Source organism: Tachypleus tridentatus, chromosome 8 (genome assembly GCF_004210375.1).
Source record: "Tachypleus tridentatus isolate NWPU-2018 chromosome 8, ASM421037v1, whole genome shotgun sequence".
NCBI lineage: Eukaryota > Metazoa > Arthropoda > Merostomata > Xiphosura > Limulidae > Tachypleus > Tachypleus tridentatus.
Genome location: NC_134832.1, coordinates 130,382,605 through 130,395,932, shown reverse-complemented (window position 1 = coordinate 130,395,932; position 13,328 = coordinate 130,382,605). Strand labels below are relative to the sequence as shown.

The window sequence follows — 13,328 nt, the reverse complement described above, 5'->3', positions numbered from 1 at the left end:
GAAACAAATTTATTTGAGATAAGTTTCATGAAGTACCAGATTCTCTTCATCATTCTCCTTTGGCCAATGCTGTTATGGGTTTTTCTGTTAATTTCTTTTATTCACAGCAAACTGATCCCATTACCATAATTAAAATATCTACTTTAACAATCTTGAATATTTCATGTTGCTGTTTGTCAGTTTCATTGCATTCATGCTCCTTTATTCATAGATCTGTTCCTAGCTATTCGTATATAATGTTTCTGAGTTCCTTGATGTTGTCCAAAGTGGTACTTAGATTTACAGCACTTAACTTCTGCTTCTGAGTGTTTTGCCAGATTTCTTTATCATTGTTTTCTCATTATATATTTTGTACTTGTAACAAGTAGAACATGTTCAGGAAAATATAGCCATATTGAATCATCTGCCATATATTCTCATCAGATTTTATACTTGTATCGTGATAGAACCTTCATACCTAAAACATGAGCTGTAGAGAAGGTGACCATTGTTTCTCACCTATTCTGCCACTTATCCTGACTGACCCAGATTTTCATTCAAAGGATTTCATTTTATGGCCCTTTAAGTGCTTGTTATTTTCTTACATGCACCAAACAACTTAGGAAGTCTTTAAACTGGTTGTTTATGAATCACACACTTTTGATCTTGCTCTGATAACATTATAAAAATTGGCCATCTCAGCTGATTCATTTTGTTTATCTTGATATACCCATCATTATAATAGTAAATTTCAGTTTCTACTTTACCTAATTGGATATTCTAAATGACATCTAGTACAGAGTACACTTTGGTGAACATTGTGCTGGATAGTATATATGGACAAATCAAAATACATTTTAAACTATTTCTTACATTATATACTTGTCATTGCCTCTCAATTTTTGGGATTTAATATGACTCTTATGGTGATTCTTTATTAGAGGTCAAATTCCTAAGAGTTAAGTTCACTTATACTTCTTGTAACATGACACATCATATAGAGGCAGATTTGTTTATTTTGGACTTTTCTAGATTTACAGTTATTTACTTAAACAATTTTTGTAGACATTATTTCATCCTGTGTGCTGGTGTTCCATAAGTGGGTGACATCTTCTAAAAGTGAACAGAGGATGTTCTTAAATGATGGAAATCTCTTCCCATCTCAGGTTGAATGTCCTTGCAAAGCATCATCTTGTAGCCAAAGTAACAACAGGGAAAACCATTTTGCTTTATTTTCACTTTCACTGTTTTCATTAATTTGTGTTCCCATTGAACTGTTTCCAAGATGTTAAAACAACTCTTTTTGAATCTCCATGAGTGCTTTTTGACTAAGCTGATTGCATTACTTTTGTGTCCTTTTCTTTTACAGATGATGGGTATTTTAGCCCTAGGAGTATGCCCAGAATCTATGTAATTACTGTTTTTCTCCACTGAGAATCTTTCACTAAGAGGTACAGAAATATGTTTTCTCTCTGACCATGGCTATCTCTTTAACTAATATTTTAGAACCACATTTGAAAATGTGTATAACAATCTAAATATATCCTGGGTTTCCCCTCTTTATATTCTTAAATGAAGACTGCATAAGTGAAAAAAAAAGCTTTTCCTTCAAGTGATTATATTTCTACAATTTTCACTTCTGTCTCTATAGAAGATAGTCTTTTTTCACCCAATTCTTACCAAGGTCGCTTATCCAGTGTCTTTTTTTTTCCTCTGTATTTTGCTCAGTTGGTTTGATTACAACCCTCGAGGTTGTTGTAGTTTAGGTATGTTACTTTTGCAGTCCTGATGCTCAACATTTGATATATATTTATATGTCAGTATGACTTTTCAGTTTCATTCCTTCATCTCAGTATGTTTGTATTTTTGCTTACGGTATTTAGAGGTACATCTACTTTATTTGAATTTAACAGGTTTAGGATTAAAGTAAGTTTTAACCAGGTACTTTACCAGTAAAATACTCTTCCACCCACCTTCCCACAATTGGTAACAATATATATGCCTTCAAAGCTGCAAACAAAAAATCTGAATTGAAGTCAAAACTATGTAGTTTCCTGTAGTGCTTTCAAAGCAAGCCATCTAAAAACTGGGACAATGGAAAATTTTGGGTGATGTAGTACACATAATGTACTGTACAAAGAATTTTCAAACCAAAAGTCCTTTGATTATTGACAAACAATGGCTCAGCATGAATGGGCTTACATTATTCCAGAGGCAAATAGAAGTTGAAATTTGTTTTAATTCTAAAGATCTAATATTTTATTTCTGCTGTGTGCTGTATGGAAATTATTTTATCCTGCTTTCTGTCCCAATTAAAGCTTTAAGTTCCACTGTCATTTGTTGTGTTTCTTGTTTTTATTTTGATCTTCATACATGAAATTACTATCTGTATAACATATTCAGAACCTGTGGTCAGTATTTTGACTGGTGTAGCACAAAGGAGATTATGATTTTGTGGAGCAAGTCATACATTCAGTCTTGTTGTAGACAAATACACATTATTTATATTTTTAGCAACAGGAAAAGGTGATTTCTCAGAAGGAAGATCTTCAGGCGTCACTTTGAAGTTTGTTGTAGCCAAAGAAGAACCAGAAAAGAACTGTGATGGAGGAACAGAGGAAACTAAGGTAATTTGTAGTTTAAAACATATACAGCTTTCATGTTGAAGTTATGTGGCTATAATAGTGTCTTTAAGGACTTCATTTGCTTGGTCTCTTAAACAGTGATTAAATGTTTGTTGTGGAAAGCTGAAGAAATTTACTGCAACTGTAATAAAGTAAATTGCTCTCTACAGCTGTTATACTGTTCTTATTACTGCATTAATGTCTGAAGTTCACAGATATCATGGTATTATTATTATAGCACTAATGTTAATGGCCCATATATGTTACATTATTTTTCTTGTGGAATTAACGGTGGTAGTTCACAGATGATTAAACTGCTTTTATTATAGTATTAACATCAGCACTACTCAGATTCTTCAATATTCTTATGTTATCAGTAATGCTTCCAATCCAGAGATATTATAGTGTTAGAAATCTTATGATTTTACTCTGTTATTGTAGCATTAATGTTAGCAAGTCACAGATATTTATTTGCTAAATTAATAATAATTGTAATTTCTGATCAGAATAGGCTGTGTATAATTAGAATGAAATGTAAAAAATAAATTAAGCCATTATTATAGGCAATTAAATGTACTTTTCTTACATTCGTACCTTTACAGATTAGAATTCATCATTTTAGTATCTTTGCATTTAACAATATTTTTTACTGTAATCTTGATAACATCTTACAAAAATATTGTCTTCCTCATGCAGTGATTCTACACATACATTTGTATTTGGGTTGGTTAAGCCTCATTACTTCCTTTGTTTTCTTTTCAGCTTCACTAATATATCACTGGAATGATAATGTATTCCAGTTCAGGGCACTGTTGTTTGATCTCTTGTTGGATCCTTATGTGTTTTGTTGAGTTGTTTGCATATTTACTTGTCATCTTCACTTATTGGATTTTTAAACTTACCATTATGTAGATGACTGACTTCTACTCATCTTTTCCCATTTTCAGTCAGAACATCACACACATTTACTTCTCCAGCAAGCAGCACAGGTGAGTATTCTGATCAAGTTGGAGAAGTCTCTTCTTACTCTTTCACAATTTTTGGTTTATTTGGTTTTCTTCAATTTACATTTCATTTTTGTTTAACCTTCATTTCAGGGATATAGAGCAAGCAGGCACAAAAGCCCTTACCTCTCATTCTCTTATAGCTTTAGAGATTTTATCTCTTCTAGGGATGTAGGCTTCCTTGAAAGCTCTCATTTCCATGAGTCAAGTTTATATGCATTAACTTCAGTGAACATGTCTTGATCAGTGGATCTTCTCTCTATATTTCTTGGAGCATTCTGTTACCTTTTCTTTCATCATCGGGGCTATTCTTTGTTGATGGTATGACAGAGACTAGACTATGGTGTAGTTTTCCATTTCTCCACCTCATCCAGTATTACAGTTGTTCACAGGTGCATCTTTGATATGTTGTGAGGACTTCCATCAGATATCAAGAGATTTCTGGTCTATGGTTAATAAGGAAGTCTGGATTTTATATCAACATTCTTGAACTCGTAACAGTTCATTGGGTTTTGACTTGTTTCCTTCTAATCCTGAGGGGTACAGATGGTTATGGTAATCCCACACAATTCCACTGTCACCAGTTATATTACCAAGTAATGTGGAATCAAATTTATGTTTCTGTGTTTCTGGACTCAAGATCTTCTTTTCTGGGCCCACAATCACCACATGGTGGTATTAAGTTGCCATATGCCTAGCAGTATGGATTTGATTTCCAATTATTTATCTTGTGCTGACCAGATTCTCCACATGGATTTGCCCCTTCATTTACAGGCTTTTTAGTGAGTGTGCTTTCAGCTGGGAACATCTCTTGTCGATGTTTTTGCCAGTCACTGGAATGTAAAACCTTCCTTTGGCTTCCTATTTCACACCCATCAGCTGTAGGAGTATGTGCATTCAGCCAGGATTGAAGAGGACATCATATTTGTGCTTACTCTCTGATCTTACTCCTATCCAGTGTTCTATCCCATAACCAGACCACTTCTTATCTAATCCTGTTTGTTGATTTATATTGGCCTGCTTGGCCATGGTTCCCTCTGTTTAGGCTGCTATTTGTTCAACATCCCTTGCCTTTACCTCTATCTCAGTTTCTTTTCTGTCAACCCTGATTGGACATTGTTCTTCCCAACTTCACCAAACACCATTATCACACTTGGTTTTTGTCAGGTCCATTGCCTCAACTCAGGGTCTGGCCCCTCAGGTCATGTCTTTCCTGGACCACTAGGCCTTCATCTTTGACCATTTACCAAAGGCATTGGTCTATCTTCTGACTTTGGTCTGTTTGCCATAGCTTCATTGTTTCAGCTTCTCAGCTTTCCCAATTCTTCAGCATTTAGACTGTGTTTAGTTATCAGGCCATCCTTTTGAACACCTTCCATTTCTTTCAGTTCCATAAAGTTCCTCCCTTTCATTTCCTTCCTTTTCCATTCATTTAACATTGTTCATCCTCCATATTCCTTTCTTGTGCTTGATTGGGATCTTAATGTGGTCCTTTATGTCTTTTATCATTTTGAACCTCTTGCTATCTGTTCCTTGTACAATCTTTTATTAAGTTCTGTTTTTTCTCCTCCTTGCTTATGGTTATCATTGGATATTTGTGCCATTAATGTTTCTTGCACCTTTTACCATTCCTCTTATTATATACTCTATCTTAACCAGTCCTTCCTCACCTATGACCTCTGCTGCTCAAGAATGCAGTTTGGCTTTCTTACCCATTCACTTACTTTCAATTTTCTCACCTGTAGTCCCATTCAACTCCATATAGGCTTTTTTGTTTAGTTTGCTCCTTCAAGTTTTTATGTGGCTCATACTAACTCCTTTCAGGATTCACATTCTCAACTTTTTATTCCCTGGAACCTTTCTTTTTTCTGTAATCTTTCACCTGTTCCCATATTCTTCTCATTGGTTGGATTTGTCAACTCATAAAGCTGACATATTCGGACTTGTCCATGGAAGATTGCCTTCTTCACAGTATCTCACCACATTAAATTTACCACATCATTACGGTTGCTTCCCTTTGCCCTCCTTTGGAGCAGATCATTCACACTGGGATGTGGGCTACTCACAATACATTCATTGCTCATTATCTGCAAGACCTGGATGTGTTTTTCTCTGGCAGATATTGTCTTCCTGCAGTGATTCTAATACATACATTTGCATTTGACTAGGTTAGGTCTAATTACTTCCTTTATTTTATGGTTTTTTTCAGCTTTACAAATCTTCATATCAACTTTACAGATCACACCTTATGGTGGGTGTTGCTTTGTCAGATACACTTTGCCTCAAACCCACACCAGTTTTGAATAACTATATAAAGCTTACTGTAGAGATCAAGTGTTTCTGTAAGACAACTAGATGCTTACCCAGTGATGGGTATGTGTGTTTGTTTATAATGAAAAAAATAGCTTAAAAACTATTGTCATAGTACTTACATTAATTGTTCATAGGCAGTTAAAATCAACACTGTGAAACATTAATGAACATAAATCTTAAAATTATTTTATGAAGTCCATTGTCAATTACATTCACATCATTGAAGTCATAATGAAAATTGTCTGTACTGATAGCACCCCAAAATGTTGGGAGATATCCCATATATCAAAGAAAATCCAAAACAGATGAAGAGCTAGTTAGTAATTATGGAAATTCAGTTAAGGGTATGGAGTTGAGTGCTTATACACAAACCATTTCACTGTCTAGAAATATATATGTAAAAACAGCTGGTTTGGGTTGAGAAAATTTTTTATGTAGAGGAGCGAACAACATTTTGACCTTCTTCGGTCATCGTCAGGTTCACAAAGAAAGAAAGAAGTAACTTACTGATAGCTGACCACATATTTGAAGGGGTTGTGTAACTGAGTGTAGGAATGTTGAGGGTATGCTTAGATGTTTGAATATATTTATTAATATAGGTATAAAGGTGTTCCTTTGTATTGGTTCATTTTGGGCTTGAGTTGTTGTATAAGTAAGGCTTCTTTAATTTTGCCTTTGTTTATGTTTGTTCCTTTATTTAGTATTTGGGTGTTTTCTGTGGTTATGTTCTATTTATTTGATTTGCAGTGTCCAAAAACGTGTTAAGGAGACGTTTGTGTTCTTTGAATCTGGTTTTCATTTTTCTACTTGTTTCTCCAATATAGAAGTTGTGGCAGTTATCACATTGTATTTTATAAATAATGTTGGTGTGGTGTTTGTTAATGTAATTTTTACACAGCATAGACCTTAGTTTTGTGCCTGGTTTTTGAATAAATTTGGTATTAACTGGAATATCATATTTTGTTACTAGTTTTTGCCAAATGTTGGTTATTTTTCTGCTGATGTTGGGAATATATGGTATGCAGCAGTATATGTTTTTGTGATTTCTTTTCATGGGATATATTTACTTTTGTTAGTTGATTTTGCTTTTTGTCTAGGTGTGTGTGTATAATGTTTTCTAGGGTTTGTAGAGGAAACTTATTGATGTTGATGAAGTAGTGTTTTATTTTGTCTAATTCATCTTTAATTTTATCTGGTGAGCATAGTTTTATGGCTTTGTTTATATGGTTTCTTAGTATGTTGAATTTTTGTTTTGCTTCATGTGCTGAGTCCCAAGGAATGTATAGTCTGGTATGGGTGATTTTTCGGTGGATTTCTGTTTTAAATTGTGTATCGGTTCTTGTAATTTTGAGGTTAAGAAATGATATTTGATTGCTTTCTTCCTGTTCACATGTGAAGTTAATGTTGGGATGCATAGTGTTAATGTGATTGAAAACAATTAAGTGTATGTTCTGTAGATGTGAATCCCGCAATCGTGTCATCTACATATCTGTACCAGTATAGTGGTGGATGTAATGCTGTGTTAATTGCTTGTGTTTCATCTTGGGTCATAAAAAAATTGGCTAGAGCTGGTGATACTGGGTTGCCCATGCTTAGGCCATTTGTTTGTGTATAGTTGTGGTTGTTGAACATGAAGTTTGTCTTCATTGTGGTGAATTTTATGAGAGTTGCTAATTGGTTGCTGGGAATGTCTATTGATGGGTTAGGGTCTCGGATGTAGAGTTCCAAGGCTATCTTGCAGGCTTCAGCAGTTGGGACTTCTGTAAGAGGAATATAACATCAAAACTGGCCATTAAGGCTTTATGATTAAGTTGATTAAGGTTAGATTTGAAATTAAAGGAGTCTTTGATGAATGAGCTGGCTGTTGTTACATATTTGGAGAATGCCCATGCTATGTATGTACCAATATTGTAATTAAACAATTCATGTGTGGACATTATTGGTTGTAATGGACAATCTGGTTTAGGAGGTTTGGGGACACCATATATTTGTGGTGTGCGTGAGTTTCTCTTGCATAGGTAGGAATAAAGTGTTTTTGAAATTGTGTTGGCTTTTTTCATTTTTAATAGTATTTTGTTTAGTTGCATTTCCTGTGTCTTTGTTGGATTTTTGTGTATTGGTTTACATTTGTTTGTGTTTGATAGGATGTTCTTCATTTTTTGGATTATTCATTTGTGTTCATTATGACTATAGCATTTCCTTTATCTGCTTTTAGAATTTTTGTTTTGTCTTGTTTTAGGTTTTTAATGGAATTAATGTCTCTTTTTGTAAGATTGTTTTTTTAGCTTTCTGTTTTGTGAAATTATGTTGATGGTTTTGTGAGAAAATTCTTTGAAAAAATTGTTTAAAATGTTGTTTTTAGGTGTTTCTGGAAAATATAAATTTTTAATTTTTTCTGAGAAGTTTAGCTGCTGGATATCAATAAAATTGTCAAAGTTGTCTTCTTTCTGTTGGTTGTTTTTGGTTGTTTTCTTGTTTTTGTTTTCTGTGGAAAGTATCACAAGTCTCCTGGCTAGGTCTTCTAAACATGTTTTAATTTTTAAAGTTGGAATGTACCTTGGTGGTATTTCACTGTCTGTACTTCTAATAATATCAAAAGTAGAAATAAACTGATGCCACCATAAAAATATTTCTACAAAAAATTTCTCTCAACCTCTGCCCTTAAAAGTTTTAATAGTTCTTAATAGTAGAAGAAATAGTAATAAACTCACCCTAGTAATTGTACTATAAGTTACTCCTAAACTTCACTCTTTTTGAAAATGAAGACTAAAATATCTTTTTTCTAAATGATCTTAAAATGAACTGTAAACCCTACCTCAAAAATTTTATTGTATTTCAGAATTTTTTCTTTTTTCAAGTATAACACACATAATACAAGTATAATAGCTAATCAGCATTTTTCAACTAATAATTATATTTCCTTTCTTACTAGGTCCTTTGTTGCTTGAAATGGTTGATTTGTTAAAATTGATAATCAATTGATTGTCATTCTTATTAATTGATCAGGTTTCTCATGTGAGACTATGATAGTTGGAATGATCAACACTTAATTTTGAATAGTTGTTTTTTATTCATGTCATTGATTAAGGATAGTTAGAATAATCAAGAACAGTAATATCTGTAAACACCAGTTGCAAGCAGTTTATTATATTTATATATCACACTATTCAATGTGATCTATAATACTAGGATAATCAGCACTTGTTTACTTAAAATTACAGTCTTTATTGAAGTATCACTAAAAAAATTATCCAGTGTAATCTAAATCAAGCTTGTCTGTATGTAAGTATTTGGTTTTTTACATTTTCTCTGCAGGTCTAAAGTGAAACATATTCTCAACATAAATTATTGTGAAATAATCATGAAGTTAATGTCCAATTTACAGGAAGCTTTTTAGAATGTTGAAATGTTCACCTTTAAACAAATAAAAAAGATATCTGCTAATTTAGACATGATTTTCCAAAATTTTTTTATATTTAAAGTGAAATAATTCATTCTAAAATTGTAAAATTCAAAAATTGGTTGTTTCATTAGTACTTATGTGTGATATCTGGAAATGTGGATAAAGTACTATTTTATTGAGGAGAAAAAAAATAAGAGTACAACTTGTATACCTGGAACATTAGGAATTTGAAGTACAGATAGTTCCAATAAAGTTAGTTACTTGATTTAACTGTCCTTCAATATGCAGATTTTTGCTCACCAATAGCTTTTAACTTCTGCTTAGTTCCTTATGTATGTCACATGGTTCAGCTGCATTTAAGCATTTACATTAGCATGCAACAACCACCAATAGGAGTGCGATATTCCCTCTATGCAGTTGAATACAATCTTCTTTTCTGATTATGGCATAAGTGTGCTAACACTTAGAGCTGAATTTTTCTTTAGTATGTTTTTGACACTGCATTTTACTTGAAAATATTGTTGTTTTTTTTAATCCACATTTGTGTTGGGTTTCATTTTTATTAATTCAGTGGAACCCCTTTAAGTGACCACCCCTCAGATTCAGTCACCCCTTGAAAGCTGTCATTCAATCACATTCCCTTTTTCGTTTACATAATCCCTAATTATGTACAGTGGAACCCCTCTAATCAGACCAGTTTGTCTCAGTCCTAAAGATGGCCACTTTAGAGGGGTTCCACTGTAATTCTTTTACCCACTCAATTTCAGTAGTCTCTCATTATTTTGTGTATTCACAAATTATTATCATGATTTTTTGATGTTTGCAGTTATGCACAAAGCTCCACAATGGGCTGTCTGTGCTCTGCCCACAACAGGTATTAAAACCTGATTTCTAATATGGTAAATCCACAGACATACTGCTGTACCACTAGGGGCTATTATCGTGATGGTGATGACTGCTGCTGAATACCAATCCATGAAGACTGGAGAAGTGCTATTGTTGGTAGAGGGGATCATGGTGATTAATTGTTGAGAGATGGTTTCTTTCATGTAAGCTAAGAGATCTCCTATTCAACAAGAGCTTATGCCATTGCTTTAGTATTTTGATTAGATGACATGGTTTTGGACAGCCTCAACCACTTTCTTTACTGTGTTAGCACTTTTTAACTTGTGTAAACAACTAGGCATCCATTTTCCTTTGTAGGTGTATTCTGTTTTGAATTTGTCTGTGGTTCCCACTAGAGGATGCAGTAAACTCGTATGTAAACATGATAACCCCTTCATATTTCTAATGCCTGTGTCTTTGTATGTCAGCCAATGTTGTTTTCTGTGATTTGTTTGAATGATAAGATTTATAGACTTTAATCTGTAGTCTGTAATGCAATCATTTGTTTTTGTTTAAATTGTCTCTTATTGTTATTTTGCTTATATGTTGTTCCTGTGTGGTTAATTAATTTGAAGAATGTTTTCCATTTTCTGGAGTTTATGGTATTTGTAGTTTTATTGCACATGCATTTTTAGTGCATGAATGTTTGGTTTTATTTTTCAAATAGGGCTGCTGCTTAACCTATACTCCTTGTACATTGCCTAACCTAAATTCAAGTTCAGTGTATTAACACTTGTACTTTTGGAAGGCAGGGCATATATAATTTCTGTTGTGGGTAAGACACCTTTCAAAAACAGCTTTTTAGTTTTTATATTTATGTGGGATGCTTATGAGATTTGTACTGCATATGTTTTTGTTTGTATAGTTTTTGATAATCTACATTTTTGTTCTATCACCCTTCACTTGATATTGGGCTCAAGCTGTTGAGTGTCCAGAGATTTTACATGCAGAAGTTGCCATTCCACATCATAAAGCAGCTGGTGCACTTGCTTTTCATCATATTGCAGTTAGTTTTGATAACCTACATTAGGTTTATGTTCATCCCTTTTGGGGTTCAGACCTTGATCCTTTTAGTATGTTCTTCCCAAGTACTGTTTGCCCAACTATGTTTATCCCTTGTACCACTTCATCTTTTATAGTATATCCACCTGTTGTCCAACATGTTCCATAATTTTCTTGTGAGTTTTTCAGCAGAATCCTACACACTTCTACTATTGATATTGCTCAGTGTGTCTTCTTCTGCCCTGTCTCTTCACACTTGGCTCTTATTTTGCTGGTAGTTTTTGCTGTTTCAGGACACATTACCACATGTGAATCTTTCCCCTCATCTCTGTTGATTCTACAGTCAGCCTCTTTTCTTTAATCTATGACATTTGGTAGCTGTTGTACTTTGGTGTCTTGTGTGGAATCTTCCAGATTGCATTTTTCTCTGTCTTTCTACTTGTCCCAGTTTCCATTTTATAGTTTTCATTTTTCATGATCTTCTTTCCTTTACCAGTTCCTTTTTTCTGAACCATGTCATGAGAGTGTTCATTAAAATCCTGCTAGGAGTTAGCAGTACCAATGACTATGCTGTGGAAGTCAGTTTATCTTGTTTTTCCAAAGTAGAATCTTGCTGCATGTCCTTGAGACCTTCATGTTTTTGTCAGATGGACTCTCTTTTCATCTCACCTCCTCTCTTATTCTTATACTGGTTCCTTTACTCTTCAAGGTTCTGTCTCCCACTAGTATCTCTCAACAATGATTCAGCAACTTTTCTTTGAGGGTGTCATTGAACGGGTTTCTCCTGTTCTACTAGGATTTTACTCCCAACTTTTTGTTGTGCACAAGAAAAGGAGGGATTGAAACCCTGTTTTTGATTTCCTCAGACTGTATTGCTTACTTGATATGCATCATTTTGTCATGGAATTATACCTGTCTCTCAGATGTTTTTCCTTTTTCTGGTATTTTTTTTATTATCTCCACCTCCCTATTGCATAGGCTTCACATTTTTCTCTGCATTTTATCCACAGTTTCATGTTCTTCCTTTGAGGTTGGAATAAATATCTTACTTTTACTGTCAGATGGTTTAGTCATAAACCCTTTCTTACATTCTCATAGTCTCACTTTTTGTTAGTTTATGGATGGATGGCTTCTTTTACAGAATCCTTCACCCACACCTACTTTCTGTTCAGGAAAGCTACTTGTGTGGGTTGGATTATCCAGATGGAAAATTCCATTGTCACTCCTACTCCATATCTGGTTTACCATGGTCTGTTTTCATCTCACACCTCAGTCAAGCCCAACCTTCTTTTCCTGCTTGAATGTTTCTCTGTCTTTGGAGGACTTGGGCATTGCTGGAGTCTCCTCCCCATTCATGTTTTCACAGATGCTTCAATGCTAAGATGAGGAAACTTCTGTCAAACCCTGAGGTTCTCAGGCCTTTGGTCTCATGGGGATTTGGGTTTTCAAATCATCCTTTTATACCTGCTTGCTGTTCATTGAGTGTTGACTCAATTTCTGTCATATCTCTGAGGCATGTCAAATATGATTCACAGACAACTCAAAGGTTGTTACTTATATTATCAGACAAAGAAGTGAGCACTCATTCGTGGACCCTATGTTCCCATAATCTTAATCTCCTTTTGTGGGATTCACTGCCATCATATTCATTTGGTTGCTTGGTGCATACTAAGTGCTCTCATTCTTGTTGTGAATCATTTGTCATGTTGTGATAAGTTTCTACCTATGGAGTAGTCTCTGTCTTCAGGTATTTGAATGATTGTTCTCTGTTGGCTACTCCTCATCTTGTTGAATTTGCAATCCTTTTGGATACAACAATTCCCCTTTTGAAGTCCCCAGTTCCACGTTATTTGGCTTTGCCTGTGAGGTGTTTTGCCAAGATTAGATAGTTCTTTTCCCACTTGCTTTTCCTCTTATCTGTTTTGTGTTTTCCTCTCTTTCTCCTGTACTTGTTTTTTGTCTCATCTCATAAGATTTATCATCTCACAAGAACCTTGACTGCTCATTTATATTGTCCTCTGGAGGAGATTATCACTGGTTATCATCTTCTTTTTCCCTTTGCTATTCCACACATAATAAGACAACTATGAGTAGCTAAGTTTTTTATTTCATTTACCT

At 34.2% G+C, this 13,328-nt stretch overlaps 1 protein-coding gene across 1 annotated transcript in view; it reads left to right on the top strand.

The window, feature by feature from the left end:
* The window catches only part of LOC143224008 (uncharacterized), a 70,455-nt gene that overhangs the window by 43,889 nt on the left and 13,238 nt on the right, over window positions 1–13,328 (top strand). Inside the window, exon 9 of the mRNA XM_076452473.1 lies at window positions 2,494–2,606. Within this exon, the coding sequence (XP_076308588.1) occupies window positions 2,494–2,606 (113 nt within the window). The remainder of the gene's footprint in view (window positions 1–2,493; window positions 2,607–13,328) is intronic.